Here is a 26,129-nt window from a genome sequence, read left to right on the forward strand (position 1 = left end):
AATCTGCCCCTCCAGCACAGGAATTGCCCATCCATGGTCTAGGAGCTGGAGCGTCATTCTTGTGGAATAAAAGCTAAAGCAAAGCAAACGGAGTTCATCTGTTTACCACAGTTGTTTTCCATTTGTTTTTTCCCAATAAATGAAGTCTTTTATCAGCACAGGCCTGAATAGCAACGTGCAAAACACGGACCCAAGTTCTGCGTTACGGCTACGCTCCTGTCCAGATCTGTGTGGACAAGGCAAATTGGCTGACACTCGATGTGAGGAGACAGTTAAGCATTACAAATTAATAAAGGCTTCCGAACAGCAGGGAACATTTTCTGCAAGCTGCAGGGTGACCGTAAAAGCAAAGCAGGCCTCGTTGTTTGAAGATGCATCAACAAAGCACTTAAAGCCTTTCCAAAAACCATCTCGTCAGGCATGCCTGTTTTTCCATGTTTCTCTAAAGAAAAAAAATTGTTAGCATAGCCAGCAGAGACGGAGTGATCTAATGATGAAAAATGGTGCTCTGCAATTTGCTCTACATGTCATGCTTCTTTGCACAGTTGACTCATCACAGAATCCCTGCACTTCATTTCTGGTCCTTTTCAGAACCATCTCTTCACCTCTCCTCTCCTTAGCCTTACATGAATCAGATCCGACACGCCCAGCCAAGACGCGTTTCACGAATTCCCGGCCTCAGGGATCGGAATGTGCCTCCTTTCTCTTCCCCTTCTAGCTGCCGTCTTCCTCAGACGGTGAAATGATGCAGAACTGTGATATGGGTTCTGCTCAGGCCTTATGAGCCTTCCCCATCTCCTCCACCTACCCCCCACCCAACCCCCCGCCCCCAGAACCTCCATAAACAGGCGGGCGTGAAATGTAATCCCTGTCCTTATGCCTTCGCCCAGGCCTCGCCGCTTCGGCACTTTGTTTGCGTTTTTTTTCTTCTTTTCCTCCCCCCCCTTTCCGGATCTTTGAGTGGCTCCCTCTGCCAGTGCCTTTGAAACCCAAGCTTACCCCCACCTGTAAGAGGGACCAGCGCCATGTTTACATTATTGTGTGTTTAAAATGGCATCTTCATTTCCGCAGCCCCGTTTTCCGGAGGAGGCCGCTCACTAACAATGCGAGCGAGGGAGTATCTGTTTGGCTTGTGGTGGTGGTTCTTTGATGGGGAGGGAAAGGAGAAAAAGAAAAAAAGAAAAAAGAAAAGAAGACTCTGGTTCGTACCCAAGTTTCCCAAGTTTATCCAGGCTCGCGGATGACAAATGAAATGTTGATCCAGCGGTGATGAATATAAGGATCAGAATACACGAGTGTTTGGAATGAAGCACAAATAAGTGTTAATCTCTTCCCCTGATGTTTGTGCTTGGCGTGTTTTGGAGGTTTGAAAGGTTATGCGTGTTTATTTATGATAAGATCCGGATGGTGAGCCAGCATCAAAAAAGTGAGTCAGTGCTGCCCTGTAAAAACTGGAACTCGTAACTCAATAGCCATCTTCATCGTAAGATTACACACTTATAAATTTTGAAGGTCAATCAGATCCTTCCTTCTTTCTGTTTTCATAAGCCTCCCTTTCCCCCTCCTCCCTCCCCCTCCCTGCCCCTCCTCAGCCTGTACAGCCTGTACAGCCTCAGCCGAGCGAAAGCTCAGAACATCCCAATGTTCTTTTCTTTTCCATCTTGGAAGAACAGAGCTGGCAAAAAGAAAGGCACCAACAAAGCGGGAAAGAGTAAAAAGAAAAGGGTACTCTCCATTCTGTCCCCTTTCCTGCTTCCTATTCTGAGAGCCTGATCCATCTTGGCCTTGCTTCACCAAGCGTGTCACTCAGCCTCCGACAGGCCGTGATGCCTGGCGGGCCACTGGACACATGACCATTGAAGCCGAGAGAAGTACAAGTGAAGACAAATCTACCGAGGAGCCAGCCACAATAGGCTGGTTAGCACATGAAAAGGAGGCAGGAGGGGGGGGCTTTGCATTCGCCTTTACGCCCATTTCCTCTGTTCTTCCCAATTCCCTCGCCATCAACCTCCTGTATAGCTATTCAAGCCTTATACCAACAGTATTAGTGTTCCCTTTCTGATGTAAAGGCAGTTTTCGCTTCTATGCGGCAGATGTGTAGCACTTAAGGAAGAGCAGGTCACCCCAATTTTCCAGCAATTAAGACAAGCTGTGCATAACTCAAGTCTGCGAGCTCACTGCAACGTCCCAGAAACGTAATCCCTCTGATCCGATCTGTCCCGCTGTTCCATATCCATGAACTGTCCTCTGGCCTTGCCTTGGGGATGAGACCCCCAGATTTCTCAATTAAACGGCAGAAACCGGAGTTCCTGCCGAGGTCTTTGAATCTCACTTAATATCTAATAGGAAATTTTAGAGGGAGCCTGTGAAGGTCACGAGATTGGGCCTGCCATGCGATCTGTTTTCTTAGGGTCCTGCCTCAAGACAGCTGTGGAATCTGACACTTGTGTCATGGAGTGCGTGAAGAGGAGAGATTAGGCCGAGCGCAGGCCTACTTTCTCATTCTCATCACGTTCATCTACCCAACGGTGCAGAAGGATGACTTTCTTTCAAGTTCTCCTTTCGGGCAGATTCCGCTGACCGACGCCGGCGAAACACAATCCTTCTGCATGGATGAACCCTGTCGAGCGGTCAGGGCAGAACTGGCAGCCTTAAGAAGCCATGCATTCACTGTACGTAAAGGCCAAACGCATGGGAGCAAGCAGGGGTTTGAAAACATCAGGTTGCCAGTTACTGAAAAAGCGTGTTTACTGACAGAAATTCTTAAGCAATGATTGTCTTACCATACGAGTTTGCTGAAACATACAACTTTTTGGGGGGGGGGGGGGGGCAACGTCATGGTATGTAAACTGACCAGAATTACTGAATGGAATGGACAAATATTTGCAGGAAAATAACCAGGAGTTAAACAACTCAATAGGGATGTCCCGATCTGATCTAGCGGATGGGGATCAGGGCCGATCCAGGCATTTTTTTTAATGGATCAGGTACTGGCTATTTAAATCCCAATCCAGTTTCAAGTCTTTGTTTTAACCATAGTGTTCAGAGCGCACACAGGAAGTAATTTGACTGTAGTGTGGTAGCTGGGGAGTAGCTGGGAGTGGATTGGTCAGAGAGGAGAGTCAGACTGGATTATAAGATATTAAACACTATAAAACCGTCAGTTTATGAAAAGTCTCGACTAAACTAAATCAGTCAGTCCAGAACGTCTGAGTATAGAAAATGTTACTAGGTTCAATGGGTTCAATGTTAACAGAGAGGTCTTTAAAAAAAATCAACTTTCATGTTTATTTTTTTTTTACAAAGTTCAGAAAAAAAACATGGTGCACATCCAAGTTAAAAACGAGAACAATTACCCACACAGTGGTGGTGGGCATTCATGCTACAACCCACATGGAATGACAGTAGAGCCTTTTTCAAGGTCTAGCCTGCATTGTTTTCAGATTTTCAATGTAGTCCATAAACCATCTTCCCTTTTTTGGACTAAAGAGTCCCTGGGCTTTCTCCTTTGTGACATTCCCTCCTAAAAGAGCACATTTAACTTTTGGTTGGACTTTTTTGGACCTTCTGAGCATCCCAGACATTTTGTTTTACAAACTTCTGTGCTGTTTCAGAACATTCGGCCTGTGCTACACGTCTTTCCAAAGACATCACGTCTCAAATGTTTGACAAACACGACTAAATTTGGGCTTCCAGCAGTCCAGCGTATTCCGCAGTAAAGCCCACTTAGAAAGAGGTCAGCTCTTGAGGCCAGAGTACACCAACCAGACAAACACGAATAAACATGGACAAGCGCAAACGTTTGGTGGGCTCAGCATACCGGTGTTTGACTGCTGAAAGACTCCAGAACGCTCTCTCTCCTCGTTCACTCTGCTTCCTTCTGGCTTGTCCGTTCTTCGTTCTTTTTAGGAACAATGTAGGAACAATGTTTAGGAACAACCGCAAACATCTGAATTTCCATGTTTGCTCTAGTTAGTCCGTGTTCCCTGGCCTTTACAGAGCTAGGAGTGAATATATGAGTAGTTAGAGATAGAAGATTGTACAAGAAACAAAAGGAAAACCGGTCCCACATGCGAGGCTGTTGACTTCATCCCAGCCGTGGTCTGTTAATTGTGTAGGCTTCAACACAACTAGGGAAGCAGAGAGAGCGAGAGAGAGAGATATGCAGCAAGTAACGAAGGACAGAAACTGCTGATAAAGCTCTCGCCGGCAGAGCTGACAAGATCAGAATTCAGAGCATCCAACTTTATCTATCACCTCTTATCGCTCTTATCGACTGTAGGCCTGAAAAGAATCTTGAGAAGACAGACGAGAACCTTGTTTCAACCTAAAACGCTCAAAAAAAAACCCCCAAAACAACAGGAAGGCCCAATGTAAAAGAATGGATACAGCGATGCAGATACAAGCTTGCAGTTGTCCTAGAATAATAGTAGCAAAGTTCTCAAGAAATTATTTTCTAAGGTCAGTACAGCTCAGAAACTGGCAGATGCTGACTGCCAGCCTGACTACCTCAGGGCCTCAAAGTCCAAAGGGAAACCCTGCATACAGATCGCTAGATATTTCAAGCTCCAGTTTTCCTGGTTCAAGATCACTACCAGATGTTGGCCGAGCAACCGAGCAAGCTCCACAAATCACTATAAATCACCAGGCACTTCCCTGTAGCTTCCTACATGTCTCAATTCCGCGATCACTTCAAGTCACGTCTGCGCCGCCTTCACAAGTCGACAGTAAATCTTATCTCGTTTGCGTTGTTGTTTTTTTTTTCTTGCAGTAGTCGGTTTATGCTGGCGAGGACCAACGAACGCAGCCTGGAAAAATTACCGCGGCGCAGAATACAATCTCCTTTTTTTTTTTCGACACACATCGTATAATGACCCACTCGTTTCCGCTGGCCCCTCTCAAGGCTACCTTTCCTCTCATTAGTTTCGCCAGTGACGCACAGTTTCCTCAACCGGTGTAACAGCGCAAACTTTAACCTCAGTCCGCCAGTTAGCTCGAACAAGCGGCCTGCAAAAATACACGCTTGCCGGATACAGGCATCAGTAAACAAATAAGGATACTTTGGCAGCGCGGGGAAAAATAAATCTGTCATCGGATGCGGGGATGGCGTTGAATGAGTGCGTGTAGGGAGCTGGGGAGGAAAAAGAAACAGAGCAGTCTTGGAAGAGAGCGAGCAGGGGTATAGTTTAAGACCTATAAGGGGAACGAGTGGTTCCCAGAGCCAGGCCTGCCACTGATGGATGGATGCTAATGTCTTTCCCATCTGGTCTGAGGAAGGGCAAAGCTACTAATGAGTCCTATCAACACAAGTCTCCAGTCCTCCCAGGGCAACCGCTCGCATAGCCCCGGATCTCAGGATGGACTACACAGGCAGTTCCAGTATTAAAACACAGCTTTTGTGTATAGTGGATGTGGAGGAGGGTCGTACCGGGGTTAATCTAAGTGATGACTGGCCTTCGAAATGTTCGGAAGCTGGGGATTATTATGCCTAGATTAGGATCTAGATTAGTGGCCTGCCAATATTTGAAAACCTGGGCTCAGCTTTATAATAGGGCGCTTGTGACAACTTTAAGTCCACAATATTTAAAGCCGGTGGCAACACTTGACTTTGTGGTTCTGGCCGCTGCGTTTTAAGCGATCGTTCTCCTGCTGGTGGTGCCAATAAGGGGTTGAGGAAGAGGTGAGGTGGAAAAGCAAACTGACTAGCTTGGTCGCAACAAGTGAAAATATCCTGGGAAGCTGGACCAAACGCAGGACTGCTGCAGCTTTCTTCCTTTTCACGAAGGAGTGTCGCTGCATATCGCTGGGCCTGGCTTCTGTGCAGACGCAAAACAGAGGGGCTTTTGTGCGATCAAATATAATAAAGTGGAAAAGGAAAACTGTGAAAATATTTATCCGAAAGAAAGTGTGGTTTTTGCGAAAGAGGAGCTGGCACGGAGACGGAAGAGGGAAAGGGGGGAGCTGTAATAAGAAAAAGGTGTCGATGTTCTTAGGCGAGCGAGAACTTGCAAATATTAAACAATAAAGGCCAGAGTGGGCTTCAGGTGGGTTCTGAACTCAATTTTGAGACCACACACACACACACACACACACACACACACACACACACACACACACACACACACACACACACAGAGAGAGAGAGAGAGAGAGAGAGAGAGAGAGAGAGACAGACCCGGAGGAAGGCACAGATCAATTTCCACTGCCTTGTTCAGGGTTCATCACTCAGAAGTGGTTCAACAGCAGAAAATGTGGTAGCAATTCACTTTTGATTAGCTGACATGTAACAGTATGCACAGCCTTCAGAAATGCCATAGTGGATGTGTCATACTGTAAATATATTACTGTAACTGAAACACCAGGCGGGGTGGGGGTGTGGGGATGGTTGGTGTAGCTCTTTTACTGCACATGTAGACTTTTGTAGTTCTTGACATAACTCTGTGCTGCAGTTGTTGACCTTGCCCCTTTAAGAGTTCTGGATGCAAAACCTCACACTTGCTATACTACCAGGGGGTCAACTGATGAACAGCCAATATTTACCCTTAATAAATTATATTTTTCATTTTTCCAATAACGGAAATCTTTTAAAACTTAAGATTTAGCTTTACATTTAGCTTTAAACTGCAGAGTTTGCATTTGTTTAGTATTCTGAGTTGTTCATTGATGTATAAATAGTAATTATATGATTTGCATCAGATGCAGATTTAGCAGTCTATTTACAATCCTGTTATGTTTTGGCTCAGAATTTGTTTGGCTTTTCCTTTTAGGGTGGCCTCATTTAAAAAAAAGGTCGAGTTCTGCTTTTGTTGACTGTTTACGGCACTGCAACGGCTCACGTGAGCCATTTAAAATAGCATAGCTTTGTTTTTTTTAAGTAACAAGAAAAGTTTTACTCGATAGTGCTGCTGTCCTCTCGGTGTCCTCTCAGAGCAGTGTGCAGTTGGACAGCTGAACAGATACTGTATCCGGGTTAGCTTTCAGCTTTTAGGCAGAGGACTGACCATTATGCACTTTTAATCAGAGCTATATAAAATCTACTCAATGCAACCCATCAAAGCTTCAGCAGACTCATGGACTAGTGGAAACCGGGACCACGAGTTGAATAAAATCAATCAAATTCGCTGTTTTGGAGACTAAAGATTTGCAAGAGATGTCTGTACATGGGCTGTGCAAGTATCTGAGTAGAGAGCAAAAGACATCTCGAGATTAATCTGTGCAGATTCAAGTTTGGTCACATTCCTCCATCTGTAAGTAATTCTGCATATATTTAGACCCATAGTCTCATAGTATAAGAACAATAGTTTGTGTTTTACAATCATCGTCATCATAGATGCAGAGAAACAGGTGGAATGAAACTGATTTTAAGGTAAAAACTTTAATAGCACGGATGCAACCTAGGTTCAGGTACTGATCCAACTATCCAACAGATGTAAAGCAACTTCACAGTTTGCTTTTCATCAATAAAAAAATGTGATTTTAAAATGCTCAAGTACTACAACAACAGCTACACACACACACACACACACACACACACACACACACACACACATCACCACAGTCCACTACGGCTCAGCTGGACAGGCTTCAGTTACACCCAAAGGGTACGAGCCAACAAAGAGATTAGGGAACAAGACAGAGTTCAAGGACCCTGACTAACCAGCATGGCGGAGACAGTGGCGGCTCATCAAAGCTTCGCTGGCACAACTTGGGCGCCCCGGCACAGCGGGCGCAGCTGCTTGGGCTGAGGTCATCATGGCAGCTGCCCCCCCCAAAAATCCATCAGATCCATCAGGGGAGTTCAGGGGGCCGACTTAGAGAATCAAATCACGCAAGCCCTTTCTGCACTCGTACTGTAGCTAGGTTTCGGGATTTCCCTGCTCAAACACTTCTGATTCGACACTAAACTAAAGACAATGAAGAACAGCTTAATGGGTGGTTGTTAAAGGAAAAGTCTGGTGAAAAATCAAATGAACAGTGCCTTAAAAATCGATCTATTATTACAGAAATGACATGAATAGACCATATTTAAACTTTAAGCTACAGCTGGAACCACATTATCATCTACATAACCACAATTCAGCTCTGAGAAGTTGTTTATTTTTGTGCTTACAGACTTAACAGCAAGTCAGAACGTGTCCTAAATCACATCCATTTGTTTGCACTAAACACATGAAGATCTGGAAGCATGTTAAATGGGCTGAGAGACATTTTTGGGTACACGTTTAAAAGAGATGAGATTGGTGACAGCCTAACTACATTTACATTTACATTTATGGCATTTAGCAGACGCTCTTATTCAGAGCGACTTACAAAGTGCTTTGCTATTTACCCAAGAAAAAAACCTCAGCTAGTTAGAATAGACTAATAATTCAAAAGATACCTCTAAGCTTTAGACATTACTAAACACAATACAATAAGGCGACCATAGTACTCTATTCGTTCAAGTACTCTCGGAAGAGGTGGGTCTTCAGTTTGCGTTTGAAGACAGCGAGCGACTCGGCCGTTCGGACACCCAGGGGAAGCTCGTTCCACCACTTCGGTGCAGGACAGAAAAAAGCCTTGACGCTTGTCTTCCGTGGATTTTGAGGGATGGCGGGTCGAGCCGAGCCGTACTTGAAGCTCGAAGGGCTCTTGGTGCAGACCGGCTTTTGACCATTGCCATTAAGTACGGAGGGGCTGGTCCGTTCTTGGCTTTGTAGGCCAGCGTCAGGGTTTTGAATCTGATGCAGGCAGCTACAGGAAGCCAGTGGAGAGAACGCAGCAGTGGAGTGACATGGCTGACTCTGGTGTTTATTAGCAACATTAGCCTAGCATCTTCCATTCTAAAGTAAAGGTGCAAACTTTAACTTCTGAGAGACTAAACTAAAGAACCAAACATGTCATGGCTGATGGACTGCATCTGGGGTAAGGGATGCATCGCGTTCATTTGATTTTTCACTGAACAACTCTGTCAATAACGCTGCATATGAATGAACTCCCCGACCGACAATGCCTCTGTTTCTTATTGGGGTTACTGTAGAAAGCAGTGGGGGGGAAACCCAAGCTTTTAAACCAAACTTTGAGTTAGAAGGCTTCTCTGAGGGGGCTGCTTCATACATATTTTCACAGAGTATACTTTTAAACGGTCAGCACTCTGCTCAGCGCAAAGGGACGGGCATGCGGGGGCCAAGATTGCTAATGACCTACTGTATGGCGCAACACAAACAGTCTATTCACTACTGAGGATGTGCTCAATCCCCTTAATTCAGCCTCTTTGTCTTGCATTACACGGGGCTCATTTGAGAAGAAAATAAAAGGATAATTAACTCAATCCGGCTAATATAAAACTGACCCTGAAAGAGGCACAGCGCGGAGCCTCCATTTAGACTTGGCATCGATTTCAATGGACATTTTTCCTCTGTCCCTAGTTAGCCACTTCTTTTCATTTCCACCCCTAAAATACTGGAGTCATTATACAGTTTTGTTGACGTTACACAGAAAGATTACACGTTCCCCCAGTAGTAACTGAAGCCATTGTTTGTTTGTGTTTAATTTGTTGGCTGTAAAAGAAGTCCGAGCTGCTCCGGCGACCACTGCGAAAGCTGAGGGCTTTCAAACTCTTCGTTTAATTCAAAGCCCTCTGATCAGGGATCAGGGTTCATGTCCTCGAGGTTTTCAGAGAGGGGGCTCATGGGATCACAAGACTTACCCAGCGCCCCTCCCCCGGCGTGAGCGGACAGCTCTCTGCAGGGAACCTAGCCAAATTAGGCCCTGATTAATTGGGCAGTGAGCCAGTGTGCTCATGCGGCAGGCACTCTTCGTTTCTGCCCGAAGCAGAGGAAGACACGTGACGCAGTGGATGTCACACCTGAGCAAAGAGGCCATTAAAAACCACCCGTAATGATTGAAGAGAGGCGGATGAAGGTTCTTAATGACGACCGTGCTCCTTCTGAAAGATTCAGCCAGTTCTGATTGGGTGTAGCAGACGAGTGGGATGAAAAACTAGAGCTGCAGGCTGCCGAATAAGCATGTTTAATTTTCCCGAAAAGGAAGGCTCACTCAGCAGAGGTGGTGAGGTGTAAAAACAGAGTGAAGGGAACTCTTTTTTTTGTGTCGCAGATTACAAAAATATGCAGTCAGTAACCCTGCATGAAAAAAACTGAGACCTTTTTTACTGTCCATTTAAAATGTGGCAAAATTGGACCAAAATTGGAGAAATGGAAAAACAGAAAAGCTCCAAAACTAAAACCAAATATTTTTACTTTTACTAAATGTACTAAATGCCATATAGGAATTATATTCATCTTTAAACTGACCACTCAAGCATTTCCAGAAGCCCCTTTCAGACATGCAAGGTAACCCAGAACTTTTCCAGACATTACCCAAAGGAGCTGTATGTGTGAACGCAAATGTCCAAATCAGTTGTACCAGACATTACTTTGACTTTATCCTGCTGCTGCCCCCCAGCACAAAGCTCAGGTAATGTCCAAGTGAGCTCATGTGTGAATAGAGCAGATCATTTTAAACAGTCAATTTTTTAGCATTTTCTGATGTTATGGAAATATGAGAACCAATTCACTGTGCTCTAGAACCACTACTGTTACTCTGAACTGTTCACAGGCTCTAGGAACAGCACAACTGCTGTCGCCAGGTGTAAACAGGTGCTTTGCATTCTGCCTTACCGCCTGCACACGTTACTTAGGTGCCGCCACTTGCTGGTCTGAAGAAATCTCGGACTGTACTCTACATTGTGCCAAAGGGCAACGTCGCGTAATGTCCAGACCTGATTCTGTAAACATTTTCCAAAGTTCATATGCGAAATTGACGAGAGGGACATGCGCTATAAGAGGACTTACCGATTACAATGAGGGTGTAGTTGATGTTGACGCTGCCAAAGCCATTTGTGGCTTTGCAGATGAAAGTGCCGGCATCCTCAGCCTCCACCTCTTTGATGCGTAGAGCGTTCTGGAGGACCCTGAAGCGCATCCAGCCGCTGTGGATGTTGCGCCCGTCTTTTGTCCACATGATAAGAGGGGGTGGGTCGCCCTCGACCGGACACTGGAGCTTCATGGTGCGTCCAATCCGTACCGCCTGCCTATGGGCCACCTTCTCGGAAACACGTGGAGGACCTGTGGACATAGTCGACCAGTTATTTCAAACTGATTGTAATTCAGCCTCCTTGCCACAAATGCTACGTTGTATATTTACATATCCACCTGAAGACTGTTCAGTTTGTTATGGCTGTGACTATATGCCAGTTATGTCGTTCTGAAAGGGAGCCACATATGGGCCCCAGACCTACGGAATTCAAGACATTAAACAGCTGTGTGTAAAACATCTACCCATACTACCATCTCTGCTAAATGGCATCCACTGATTTGCTTCTGTTCAGAAAACAGCACTGCCTATGAAACCTTAAGCCCTTTTATGTTACCATTGTCAGCTATGATTAATGTTGGAATATGGGGGGGGGGGGGGGTTACGTAAAGGTCCAAGTCTACAGTTTTAAAATCTCAGCTTCTTTTTATATTTGAATACATGAAATCCAGTCTTATGAACACACCAAACCGAGGCACCAGCTCTTCTAAGTTTTGAGCTAGGCTTAGCTTCATGCAGAGAGAGGCTTCCCCCAGCCCACGCACAGCCTTGCTCACTCCCTGTTAGTAGACTGGAGGCAGGAAATTGATAGTGTCACTGTTTATGTCTGCAGGGAAATTGTAACCACAGTCCCTTGTCAGCCAGCCATGTCTGCCTGGCTTGCTGCGCTACCGCGCCGATCCTGGCGGCAATGTTTCTGCACTCCCCCGGCTGGTGGCTCCACCTAAGTTCCAAAGGTCAGAACCTGTGAATTCTGTCCACACTCATTGGTCTCAAGGCAGGGCGAGTCACTTTTAAAGGTCGCTTACACAAGGCAGATTGGACCAGCTTGTATTTTTTTGGCAGGTCTGTGCAGGGGGGAAAAAAACGGTGACTGACTTGCAGAGGCCATGATTTACATGTAAACCTTTATAATGGAAGGTGTTTTATGTTCTTTCTGTAGAAAACACTCAAACTCAACAGAGGACATGAATACACTGAGAGCTTAAAACTCATGGTAAGAAGGGCTATGAATGAGAACTTGAATTGGAAGACCTGAGTTAAATGTACTCAGTTTAGTGTAGATAGTTTAGTGGGTAACAACACTGCTTTTCCTGTGCCAGAATAGGGTTTGATTCCCTGGCTGGGCAAGCACATAACACTACACCAATAAGAGTCCCTGGGCAAGACTCCAAACACTACATTGAACTACCTGTGTAAAATAAGTCGCTCTGGAAAAGTGCCATGATTGTAAATGGAAAACGGCTAAAAACCCAAGATGACTGTAGCAATTCAGTATAATTATCTAAGAGAGCGAAAAAGATCAATCACAAGCATGAAAAAGAGAGTTTTATGAGCTTGCACTGGTAAGGTTAGCACTAGCTGATACTTCCAGAGCACCCCATTAACCGAAGTATGGCAACTATGCTGGAACCCAGTTACACAAAGTCAAGACAGCAGCACTTTGGGCTTGGGAACATATGGATATCCACTGTACCTAAGATGTCATGGCTGGGGGTTTTAAGTAGGCCTAAATTGTACATTGAACTGAAAGGAGATTTACTGGTCATGCTGAATGAGTAAATGTGTATGTATTAATGTACATTTAAATGGTGAAGCTGCCTGGTTTGAGAGGTATGTCCACACTCACACATATACACTGCTACTGACCTACTGTAACTCTAGTCATACTGGGGCCCTGAGTGGCTCAGCAGTCGAATGGACTTCCACTATGGCCCGGGGGTAGGAAGTCTGAATATCCATTGAAGTCATGCCGCTTTGTCATTAGCAGTTGGAGTCAGAGAGAGCACAATTGGTTGTGCTCTGTCCGGGTGGGTAGATGGAGCTGTTGGGGTCCGAGCATGCGGCATTGGCGGACAGTCGTCATCGGAAAAAGGCGGTGGCTGGCTTTGCATGCATCAGAAAAGACATGTGTTAAGTTCTTACCCTCCTAATGTAGGGAGCATTGCTAGTGCTCGGGGGATATAGCAAAAAGGCATAAATTCAATTACGCCATTGACAGTGCAACAAATGATGCACTTGGACTAAATAATTATCCACTGTTAATGGGGGGGGGGGACTTCGGGATTTGTAGTGAGGCAAAGGAGGCACTGCTACAGGTATCAGGCATCACACTACCGTTTCTCACAGGAGGAATCGAGTAGCTGACATTGTGACAGATGGAGGTTCAAAGTGTGAAAAAGTAGTTAGTCACAGGCAAGAATTGTCCACAGTCCCTCTGTACTCTTTCTCTCTCTTTCTCTCTCACGCTTTCTTTCTGCAAATGGCTTTCTCATCAGACTCAAACCTCAAGTAAAACCTTTGCCGGTGAGCCGCTCTCACAGATTGAAATCTCATTCTCCCTGGAAGGCCTTACGCCCACTCTTTCAGGCAGATTTACGAGCGTCCTGCTCCCGGCCTTCTGTTCGGCAGAGGCCTGTGGGTCAGACCCAAAGGCTTCTCCTTCTTGCCGGAGCCCAGGGGCTGACAGCGCACCACGTTTCACAGATCAGAGGTGCACAGGCGAAAACAAAGGCCCCACACTTTCACGAGCTGCTCTTGGTTCTCTTCGGGACGGCTGCGATTAATGGACAAAGCAGTGTGCAACGTTTCTTTTGGAGCCAGTTGTACACTGGAGAGCTGGCTAAGTCGTATCTTTTCTTCCCCTCTAAATGAAGTATGAGACGAAAGAAATATGACAAAGTGTGCGAGACAGTATGAAGGCTTTTGCAGTGCCAAGGTAAATCAAGGGAAGTCAATCAGTGGTGGGGGTGTCCCCGGTCAGGGGGGATAGACAAGTACGATTTGACCATCAACACCTGCTAAATACTGCGTGCCCTTTTTAAAAAAACAAAAACCCAGCAGGACAGACTGCGAGCGCAAATGTGCAGAAGGAGTTAGGGTTGAAGAAGGAGGGGGGCTGACTCTTTTAAAGGAGGTCTGTTTTGTCCATTTAACCTAAACACATTCCCCTCTGCTGCAGCTGACCGGCAGCGCAATACCATAAGCGGGCGGCCCTTTCCAATGGGGATCTGCCTTAAAGCTGCAGCCTCCCATATCTCCTTTTGCCTTTTACGGCCTGCTGGCTTAAGGTAGCCAAACATGCATGCCTGGAATGTCCACTAATGACAGGAAGAAAAAAAAAAAAAAAAAAAAGTAAAAGAGGCCAGGATTCAGTTTGAGGCCAATGGAAGTAGCATTCCACCAAAGGTTCCCTTTTAACTCTTGACCAGGGACCAAAGCGAAGCGCTCCCTGCCAGTAACCTTCTCTGAGGCCCTTAAGAGCACTATCTGCGATTGCTGTAACGAGAGTTTTCCCTTATCTAGCCTTGAGGCAGTGAGATAGCTCCTTGTGGTCTTAAAGAAAAGGCCAGTGAAAAATATTTTCATTGGCCAAAAGCGGGAGCACGGGAGAGATTCCGGAGCGAACGAAATGCCTTTGATTATACTTTCCTTAAGCCGGACTAGGCTGACAAAGTGCCAGCTCTTTCCACCTCCAGGAAGGGGCTGGTGACGAAGGAGGATAACCTTCACCCTGCCTCAACTTCCTCAGTCTCCCAGTTATTCACTGGAGGAAAACGTTCACTGCTTGGCACGGTCGGAAGGCCCGTGGCTATCCGAGCCTGACTAGGCCCACATATACTGTGTCTATTTACTTCAGGCTACCTGGGAAAAACAGGGATCTAATCTAAGGCGAGACTCTTTTCTGGTGAAGGAGAGTAATCCCCGACACCACAGCCACTAAACACTCTCTGACATGACATGCCAAAACATCACAGAGCATATGGTTGAGGTTGCACGCTTGAGGTATCGTGTTCAAGCAAAAGCAATTAGGCTGGATTAATACCATTTTGAGGGATGGTATGCGGCTGGGCAAAAATGTAAACAAGGAGCGTGTAAATGAATTCCAGTTATGATTTATGATACCGTTTCCGACCAGCTGGGTTGGCCTTGAATCCCGGCTATGATTTCCCAGGCTGACACAATGGGGTTGGAATTACACAAGCTCCACTTTTGCATACACAGCCCAGGACAAACTGAAACCTTAGTTGAAGCGTGCCAGTCAGCGGAGACACATCGCTTCCTCGTTTCCCAACGCGACTGTTTCCTCAACACCTATCCATCGCTGCAATGTCCGGAGAACTTCCACAAGCCATAAAATGCCTGCACGCTTCAGGCACTGGCAGGTTCCAGAGACTAACTAACTAACATTACAACCCCCCCCCCCCCACACACACACACACACACCCTTTTTTCCTTGAGCTCCGGATACTCCAAACTGTTTACCGAAGTGGGCCAAAGATGGAGAGGTGCCAATGCGAGTCGGCTGAAAAGAATAAGTCTCCTGAGAAATATACAAAACTGAGCGTGGGTCTCCCTCGGGGAAGTGCTGGAATGAGAGGTTTTGCGGGATGGCTCAAATTGCCACCGTGAGGTGCCGTGGGCCAACAGCTACAGGCTGAATCCCAAACAGACCACCATGGTGAGCGGGCATCATTTAGTCTTCTCTCTGGAGAGTGGAGCCTTTCACACAGACAGTGCTGGACAAGGTCAGAGTTTTAAGGTTTAGTGGACGTAACATGCATTTAATACAACCGCAAGGATTCCATTTCAAGTAAATACACTGCAGTGGGGAACAAAACTGCTTATTACAATGAGGGGGAAGAGCTATTGTTTATGGAGCAATTGAGTCGTCTATGAATCTGACAGACAAAAATGAACTCACACGGCAGAAACTGATAGCTTGGCAAGTGAAATCATCTTAAGTGTAGCTGATTTTTCTAACATTCCTCATTTTGAGGTTAATTATATAGGTGTGGGCACTATGGAATGAATGAATATATATATATATATCCATCCTCAAGAAACAAAATATGACAATATGTATTTTTTCTGATATCTGATGGTGGCAAATTTACAAAAATACTGGCAACAGCTTTGAGAACAAATGATTGATGTGAAATATCAAGTGTTACAGAAGCGCTAGCAAGAATATACGAGAAGGAGTGTTATTCAAAGCTGAAAGTTGAGTAGATAAAATCTTGCACAGCATAGCATGACCTTGAGTGTACTATTATGATTATACCATCATTATAGTCACAACATTTACAGACGACAAAGACACAAAAACTGATTAACAAGGACATTAACTTACACCCGCGAAGAAGAATAGCTCCCATCCTTAAACAAGTGCTGCTGTTTTTAAGCGCTGAGGAAGGGTCATACAGCTCTCTGTTCTCCATCAAATGGATTCGTTTCTGCTCATTTGTTTTTGACGAGTTTTACCATGTTAGGTAAAAACTGAATCTGAGCGTCTGTTGGTAGTAAAAAGCCAGTACTTGCAGTGTTGTTCATCATAACTGGATTCTTTTAGAAAGGCTCATTGACTTATTTTATACATGGCTGTTACTTTGTAACAGCTTCTGGTCGTTGCTTTGTTACAGGTAAGTAAGGTGGACTAATAGACTACACTAATATCTTTCGTGCCAGTCTCTCCTAATAATGCATCTTAGCCATTCACATTGCGGGGTTGGAAGTAACCATAGATAATGCTAAATATTACTATTATTTTCATTATTATATTACTTAGATCACTGTTTTCTACATCTAATTTCACATAATTAAGCATTTTAATTAGCCAAATCAGGTGTTTGATGAGAACTATAAATAATACTAGACTCCCATGAGGAGAGACTTGGAGATTGTTGGACAGCGATGGGAAACCTCTACTTTTTGCATAAATGTCATTTGTATTTATTCTATTGTTAGTGTTTTACTGAGCAGGGTTCAGGGGTTTTACTGCCCAGATAAGGAGCATGTCATTTGTAATTTGTACAGGTGTGTAAAACCTTTGCACAGTACTGTACATGTCTGGTCAATATAAGCTCATCTTTATATACAACAGTAGAGTGTCATGGTAGGTGCTCTTGCTCCAGCCCTATCAAAGCAATACCTGAGCGCCTCTCTCCTTCACTTGCCTTTTTTCTGTCATTGCCTGGGGTGACAGGTCAGAGTGATGTCTACATTCCATTTACACGGGCCACACTCCATTCATCCAGACAGGTAAAGAGCGCTCATTTCCCCTCCTGTCAATAGGTCAATTGCTACCAATTGCTAAAGCATGACAGTTAACACTACCCTGCGGCTCAGGGGCTGGCCGTGTTTACATTAGATACTGAAATACAGGCACGGCCCTCGCCTCTTGCCTCGTCTTCATTACAATTTTTTTTTTCTGTCAGTGGTATACTCAGTTAGGATGAACTATGGCCTTCATAAACCAAATGTGTGTGCTTACAAAAAAACCCCAACAACCCTGTAATATAATAACCGTCATATCATCTGACAGAGGAAAGTGGTTTTCTAAACAGAACTGCAGAAAATGGATATTTAGAAATGTGAAACATGGGTAGGAGCAACTGACAATAGCTAAACCAGAAAAAAAATTGTATAAAATAAATAAGATCGAACAAAATAATGCACTTTTCACATGCGAGCAGCTGACTGACAAACTCCAGCACTCTGCGGCGCTAAAGCGTAGAGCTTGGCAGTGATTGAGAGGGTGGTTTCTGTAATGAAGGGGGCTGAGTGGTGGGAAAAGTGAGGTTTGGCTCGTGGCTTTCGCTACCAACTGCTCTTGCCATGGCCTCCACGGAGGCACACTCTTCTGGGAATCTCGGGAGCTGAAGCCAGTAGGGTGTTGGGCGCTGATCGGATCATGTTGCTACGCCGACCAGTCAGCAGATTCCGCAAAGTCTTTAAAGTTCCCCTCGCCTTTTTTCCCTACCGAGGGGAGGGGGAATGTGCAGGAATTGGGAGCGATCGGGAGCATTAACCCACACTTCAGCTTAACGGTCTGAATCGATTCTATGGTAGTGGATTTATTTTGCTTTTAAAGAAGCAAAAAAATAAAAATAAATAAATAAAAATTCAACCGCCGCCATGCTTTTGTGCTTTTTTTATTAGGTTCCACCCCAGTCTACACGCAGGTCGCCGTCTTAAACAAGCATTCGGCTGCCAGTTTCACAAATGTAGCACATGCTCAAATCTCCAGAATGTGGCACAGACCACTGTGAAAACAAACCCTAGCTGGTGACTGTGGCATACGCTGTGTTGCTCTTTGGAAGTTAGCGTATCTTCAGCTCCTTCCCTTAGCATTGCAGGAAATCCAGCTGCCCTGTCACTGCTTTGTTATTCTGTAATTGCAGAGTGTCCATAAAATGGGAATGTTAGTCTTTTTCGAACCACATGGCATGCACGGCGCACGCTAACGCTGATTCCAGAATCAGTTCAAGAGTGCGGTTTCGTTGTGGAGTTGAGTGGAGTAGGATCAGATTGGTTCCAGGCCCCACTCACAGTCAAGAAACTCCTGATCGAGTGCTGCTGAGCACTGTTCTTCCAATTTTAAGGCACACCTGCACTCATTATGGGACTTGTTAGAGGCAATCTTTTATATTTGGCAACCTCTGCGCTCCCGAAAGGGCAAGGACAAATCCTGTGTGGTTCTGAATTGAATCCAGGCAAGATTTCACAGATTTCAGATATCCACCCATAGATTTTTCCAAGTGGTCTTCAACTCTCCTCCTGGAGAGCAACATTCCCGCAGGTCTCATGTCCAACCCACTCGCTGAAGGTGGTAATTAGTTGAATAAGGTGAGGTGGATTAGGGTTGGGCCAAAGTTTGCGGGAAAATAGTTCTCCAGTTGAAGACCATTGGCTTATCTACTGAAGTTAGAGGGAACAAAATGTATAACATATTACAGACAATTCTAAATTAATTTTTAAGCTTTTCTGGTTTTATTTATTTATTACTCAGTAACTGCAGGGATTTCTGTAGAAACTGGTGGGGCTATTCTTCAGCGGGCCACATGCTGTTTAAGGGGTAAATATTTCAGACAACGTAATTGAGAAAAGTAAAGTGTGTAAAAGTGAGGAGGCACAGAACGGTACAATCTTTCTTGAAGGAGCATAAAAATGCTCAGGCTGTTATTTTTGAGCACTGATCCATGGCATTAGTAAGCATTTTGTTGCGCGTCAATGAACTCTTCTCAGAGCATGGATACTCTTTAACCTTTCCAGATTTGGCATCTGTAATGGAGCGCTTCATTGGATTTTAAAGCTTAATCATTTCCGGGAAAATTTGATTCAAATATCGCTCTGCCGAATCAATAGCACTGATTAACCGTAGAGAGCAGCCTTGTATCCATCCATTGTAGACTAAAAAAAGATCCTGGAGTGAAAAGGCTCTGCTGTGTGTTACAGTAATGAGACACGTCAGGAAAATGAAAGACTAGGACTAACATTATTTAAGCTACCCGACCTGACTTAGTCCAGACAGTCCCCAGTCTGAAACACATAGCCCTGCAGTTTCACTGGAAACAAAGAATAGTTTGTCCTTCCAAATTAACCCTGACCACACAGTCTTGAGTAGCACCTGTCTTTTCAGAGCGTGAATATATATATAAAAAAAAAACACCTCAAAACATCGCCATAAAAGTCTGGAAAACACAGAGTGCCGAAAAGCAGTGAAGGAGACAAGTTTCAAAGGCGTTGTTTTTTCTAGCCGGCAAGCCAAGAACCTGGAGGAGTTTTTAATGGACAACATACTTGCAGAGGTTATAAAGACTTTTATGGGAACTCAATGGATAAAAACTTGGGCCTGGATGACAATTATCCAGATGTATTGGAAGTGAAAGGAGAGCCTTAAAAAAAAATACATTGGGAGCAGAGAATTCCCAAGGCTGCGACCGGCGCTGGAAAGCCGAAGGAAAGGCGAGCTTCTTATTGCATACTGGCGAAAAACTGTGTTAAAGGCCACAACTTCAATTACACATGGCTGCTGTGGGGGCTTTATGTTTCACGGGGGTGAGATAAAACTGACCTAAACCAGGAGCCATGCTAGTCCTGAGTGGACTTCATGATAATGGGGTCAGAGTCGGAGAGCGCTATAAGTGGGTTACTTACATTTTTGACTGGGTTAGTAGAAATTCCAGTGTTCTAGCCTGTCTGGCCAGTGTCTGAAACCCTTAGGTTCCAACTTCGGCTACATGAACGGAGGGGGTGGAAAGCAAATTGACAAAGGGACTTTGTTCGGGCAGTATGTGGACCGTATCTCATTGCAAAGGAAACACAGCATTATATCGCGCAAATATAGCCGGTCAGTAAAACATGTGCTAATTCGACTCTGCCCGCTCAGACAAACAGCTCACACAGGCATGGAATGTGGGGCATGAGTATATAAGACCTCCTCACTCCCCAAACCCACCTCCCACCCCCCTCTTCTTCCTTCTTCATCGTACAACAAAGTGGGGGGAAAAACAGAGGGCTATAACTGGTCGCCCACTACACCACAGACAGCACACTGCTCCTCAACTTTCAGGCTTTGGGCTTTTCCGCAAGCCCACAACAATGGAAGCCCACAAGCCAACCGGTGGCTTTCTGAACTCTAAATGATATGAGACAGTCAAGACCTCATAATTTTGGGCTGACAACTTGACGGGAAATGCGGAGTTAAAGTCAACAAGACGTTGAGTTGGTTACACGAGTCGCTGGTATGACACGGCGCATCCAGGAAAACATGGGTGTCCTATGGGTGTTAAGCATGTGGCTTAGGCTAAAAACACAGGCTTGAGGTTTGTCTTGTCTGTTGACAAAAACTGTATAGAGCCTCTAAGAGCAGAAGCTATTGGCTATTGCATGCAAATCCCAACATCAGTGCCATCCAATAGACAACTGCAGATGAAATCTGTACTGAAAACAAATCTCACAGGGAAGAGGAAACGGTCTGCAGTGCCTATTGCAGGGCATATCTCCATAGCTAATGTTTAACTGCAGCTGCCTCCAGTGTGCTGATAAACCCCTGGGCTGGTTTGGCCGAGCGCACTCCTCTTTGGCCCTATCTGGCGCACACAGGGCACTACCTCTTTTCCTGATAGGTGGCCGGCACCTGCAATAGTCCTCTCGTGTAATCAACTGTCAATATTTGATTACCAGGCACCCTACATTTGTCCTGCAGATCTCAAACACAGGTTAAGTGGGAGGCCTCAGCAGCTTATACAGGGGTGGTTTATCTGTGCTTTGCTAACAACCTTGAGATAAACACGGCTTGCGTTTGGCACGATTTCTTGAGAAGATAGAACAGGAGTGTGTGTTATTCAAGGTCAGGATGGAAAAGGTTGGTATTTTTACAAGGGAAGGAAAACACGGAGGCTATTATGTTAATGATGAAGATTACCGTGTGCATCAGGTTTGCGGCGCTAAAACAACCGCGAGGAACCGACTTACTGTTATGAGCTTATTTACACATGACCATGAGGTTTGGGAATTTATTAAAAGAGCATTTGCGATGATAACCACGACCCAACGTCTCGATCCACTCAATACACCAGGATCAACTGGCGAAAACGACTTGCTCCTCCATTCCCCTTCAACCTTCTGCCTTCTGAGTCTCCCATCTCTTTTTCTCCTGGCTTTACCCCACTCCTCCAACGTTCCATCAGCCTCCCACATTCCACACCGTGCCTCAGCCATGACTAACTCAATTTGCTCTGCGCAGGTCTCTGTCAGAAAAGGTTTAGTCCACACGGCTGGCCAGCAACTGCCGGAGGCCAGAACCCCTCCAGACACCCCATGTAACATGGGCCTGTGAAAAGAAATTGACATCCAATACTGAGCTATAACGTGGTCTGGGATGTGTGGTGAGCACAAGCAGACCTTTCCGAGACTATCAGGCGAGTCTAAGGAAGGGTGCTGGGCTCCTTACTCTAAGCTCTTAAAAAAAAAAAGAGAGGGAAAAAAAAAAAGGACGGCAGCTGTGGGTAAATCAAGGCTGCTTTGACACTCGGGCCGCGTGCCAGCCGCAGGCCTACCTACGCTCTGAGATACATGGACTGTGACATTAGTTCAAAGCCCTCGATTTGTTCTGAGGATATTTATTTAAACAAAAAAGGAAACCCAAAATTCCCAGGTGATGCAAAAATGTACAGCGTGGTGAGGTAAGGATTCACAATCCAGGGTTTGCATAAGGTTCCCTCATGAAGTCCCTGGATTAAATTACAAACACAGCACTTCCATGGAACAGGACTGTGCCACCCCTCCCTCACTCACTACCTCCCTCCCGCCCTCCCTCCCATCCCCCATCAACTTGTCTCTGTAAAACGTTTCGGTCCCGCATTCATTGTGGCGCCACAGGAGAAGGAGAAGAATACCCCTGACCTGAAAGCTGGGGCTAGCCCCTACAAAGTGTCCATTGACGGTGGCCGCGCTCACGTGGCCGGCGATCCTGGAAGACAGTCTCAAATGAATCCGTCGTCGTGGCACTTGTACCTGTCAGTGCGGGCCGAAGTTTGCCCCTCGCGGGGCGCTGATCTGTCGTCTGCCTTACAGTTATTTTCCTTTCTGCAGCAGTCACGCGAGGGGTCACTCTTTCACTCGCTGTTCCGCCCCCGTGAGCCACTTTCTTCTCGCCTCCCTTCCCTCTCAAAATAAAACCATCCAGCCCACGGGACTGAGCCAGGAATCAGCTTTCCAAGCCCAACGTATATTTAGAAGCAGCTTCATAAGAGAATGGAATTGTTGTGCCACAAATATCGTTTTGGTCCCACTGAAAACATTTGCGCAATACGAAGCCCAGAATGGAGAACAACGCTTTGTAGGACGAGAAGGAACGACGACTGATTGCTCAGATATGCAAGATGAAAAAGGAGAATTACGGTTGGGGAACCCTTTCTGCTGTCCACAGGAAGGCAGAGAATGAGGCTGGGCAGTTAAGCTTTGCAAACAAACAGTAAAGGGCTCTCGGACGAGTCTCTTAAAGCGCACAATGGATTGAAGGCCGATAAATGACACCCACACATGTTAGCAGAGAGGCCACCTCATATCCCCATGTAAGTAATTTTATCAGGCCTGATCCTTCATGGGGATGAGGGGCACATTACAGCCAGCAGCAGATGAGGACTCCCACAGGTGCAAGCATGCTCAACTCCAGAACAGTCCACCCAAACGCTGGCTGGTATAGAAACCCTACAGCAGGTTTTCTGCGCATGTCATTTTGTGTGATGTGCATTTCCCATGGCCAAAGTCTAAGCGCCGTGTTTGTGGACGGGCAAAGCTTTTTGAGTGCCAGAGCTCAACACAGCTCTCACAGTCGTACTTGCCATCGTTTCAGATTCCCAAGGGCCCGAACCACTCCCACAACTCTCACACGCTTCGCGCATTCCGACTGCTGGGTTCCGACCTCAACAGCTGGCTGTGCTTTTCAATGGTACGACACACGAAAAATCCGAAAAGCCACTGACAGTCAAGCTTTAGCTTTTCACGCCACAGCACTGCTGAGTAATAAAGAAAAAAGCAATTCCTAAATCTTAAGCAGAAGGAAAACAAAAACAAAGCTGTTGATGAATGAAATGCAAACACATGACCATGTGAAAACAATCACAAACAGGTGGTTTAATTAAACCTCTGTTTTGCAATGGAGCGGAACCCTCCACCAGACATTTAACGTCCATCAACAGCGTGCTGTGCGTGTTTGTCTGGGGAGGTATGGGGATCCTTTAACCTTGAAAAGGATATGCCAGCAGAGGCCAGATATATCATGATGTTCAAGGGACAAAAAGACAGCACAGTATTATCAGGGGCAGTAGGGCACATTCCCATTGAGCCTAAAAACACATTCGCAAATAGCTGAGAGGGCAGGCGGACTCCATTGCACCATTGCAAGTTCTGGTTGCAAAGCGTGAAGCCTTTCTGTTTCCCACAGATCCTCAAACCTTAAATGAGAATGGAGCCCGTTACACAGCGTCATTACATTCTATGAGGAGCTGCAACACCTCTTAAATAGAGGTGCAGCGCATGCCTGTGGAGCCACAAAACCTTTTATTGAGATGGAAACTATGATGTATGCAAAACGGGGCAAAGATGTCTCGGATACTGTTTGGCAACTTCTGGACTGTTTTTTTTTTTTTCTGGCCGTACCAGAGCAGGTCAAACAGATCGAAGGCAGGCATGAAGCAATCCAAGGACTCCGCCGTGCCAAGGAGAGCAACGGTAGCAGCCGTCAGTGTCACAGCACGCTGCCATCTCTGACACAGGTTGTGAGGTCCTCGGGTCCTCATCATTCGGGACTGATAGGTCGCACCCGGTAGAGGCTAAAGGCTTTGGCAGATAGTTGGGACTCGACACATAGCTCAGAGGTCTGGGAGTCAAAGGGCTGAGGGTCCAAAGCCCTGCATCTGAAAAAGAAAACACCACCACCACCCTTTCATGAACAGACTGCATCTGCGTGTCAGCAGAGAGGGCGATGAGGGGGAAACGAGCGTGAGAGGTGTGGGCTATCAATCATTTGCGTGCCTTGTTTTGTTTGACTGGCTGGCGCGGCATTCTTTCTTTCTTTCTGTTGCTCGCTCTGTGTCTGTCTGTCTCGCTCTACCCTTCTCGCCGAGGGAGCCGCAGAGCACTCCCCCAACACATGACATATACACAGCTGCTGGATCGGAGCAGGCCCCAACACAAACTGACATGCCAAATCCCAAAGAAAACAAGAGAAGCTGTCTCCAGTCGGAGGATTGCTTTTCAACATCTCATTTGTAACGCACCCAAAAGAACAGCTGGGGAAGCGGGGGGCGAGGCTGGAGGACCCAACGAGTGAGGGAATGGCAGAGCGAAAAGCCGATATCAGGAAAAAAAAAAATAAATAAAAAAAAAAAGGAGAAGGACAGAAAAGTGCTTCAAGACTGGACGCACAAGCGGACACACCAGGGGAGGACTGACATGTTATTGTAAGACCACTGGCGAGGGGTCAGGCATGTGACCTAACCTGGCCCACTCTCTGGTTCTCTCCTCCGACCTCTGACCTTTTCCGCAGAAAACCAGCCAAACACAGACCACCAGGCCACAACAATGAGCCATTGACGCATGGAGGCTCGACAAGCATTGCTGTACATCAGTGAGGGAGGGAGAGCGGAGTGAGTGAAGGAGTGAGTGAGTGAGTGAAGGAGGGGACGATTTGTGACTAAGAGTCAATGTGCTGAAAGATCTCTGAATGATTCTTAGATCAGATGGAAAAAAAAGAAGAAGACGTCAACATGTCTCAGGGACGGAGGACTGTGTGCATGCGATGCTTGCTGTGAAGTGATTGTATGGGACATAGAATAGATGTTAACAGAACTGATGTGATTGACTGGCCAAGGAGCATCACATCTATCAATGATGAGAAGATACAGGGCCGGAAACTAAATTCAGGCCCAAATATAAAGAGCATATTGACGGTGACCACAGAAAAAACATGTATCTAAAAAATGGTGACTTTAGAGGAGAAGGCTTTAGAGTAAAATGCTTTTAACTTCGAATGGAAGTCAATGTAAATTAAGAGTTTATTCCAATATCCGATATTTATTATAATTATTTATTTTCTATTGGTCCATTTATCCAGAATTATTTGCATAGTGTACAGAGCAGGTAAAGGGTTCAAATGATGAAGCAAAGATTTTTTTATTATTGTTTCCATTGGACAGCAGCAATATGGAAATTTTCTACGTTACAAATAGTATGTTTTTACTGATCAGATTAATAAATGTGCTTTATCAAGACTAGCACAATATATTCAGAAAAATAGATTTTATGTAACAATACCACTTATCTTAAAAAACTACTGTTAAATTGCCCACACCTACACAAACGAACACAGGGGGAAAGATAGAATAGCTCACATTACAGAATAAATAAATAAACAAAACAGTAGAAATAAACGTCTTAAAGGTGCCAAAGAATGCATTTATTGAGTACAGATGCAGGGTATTACAAGCTGATTTACAACCCTGTTATTTAGCCTCAGAATAAAACATGCTGATTTTGCTTTTACAAAGGGGCTCAAACACAAGTTTGGCTCTGTTTTTACTGGTGACCCAAAGCCACACAGCATAGCATAGATTGGCTTAGCACTGCATGACAATGGCTGATAGTCTCTGATTGTCTCTCTCTCCACCAGGTTGGCTAGCATTATCTTTTAGCCTTTTTGGCCTAGCTTCCATATTCTCACGATGTGGCTGTTGTGTTTAGTCTCTAGCCAGTTAGTGGGCTGG

General features: G+C 45.5%; 1 protein-coding gene across 1 annotated transcript in view; it reads right to left on the reverse strand.

Annotated features, from left to right (window-relative positions):
- The window catches only part of fgfrl1a (fibroblast growth factor receptor like 1a), a 58,950-nt gene that overhangs the window by 23,774 nt on the left and 9,047 nt on the right, over positions 1 to 26,129 (reverse strand). Inside the window, exon 3 of the mRNA XM_072663231.1 lies at positions 10,836 to 11,108. Coding sequence (XP_072519332.1) covers positions 10,836 to 11,108 — 273 coding nt within the window. The remainder of the gene's footprint in view (positions 1 to 10,835; positions 11,109 to 26,129) is intronic.

Source organism: Salminus brasiliensis, chromosome 19 (assembly GCF_030463535.1).
Source record: "Salminus brasiliensis chromosome 19, fSalBra1.hap2, whole genome shotgun sequence".
Lineage (NCBI taxonomy): Eukaryota > Metazoa > Chordata > Actinopteri > Characiformes > Bryconidae > Salminus > Salminus brasiliensis.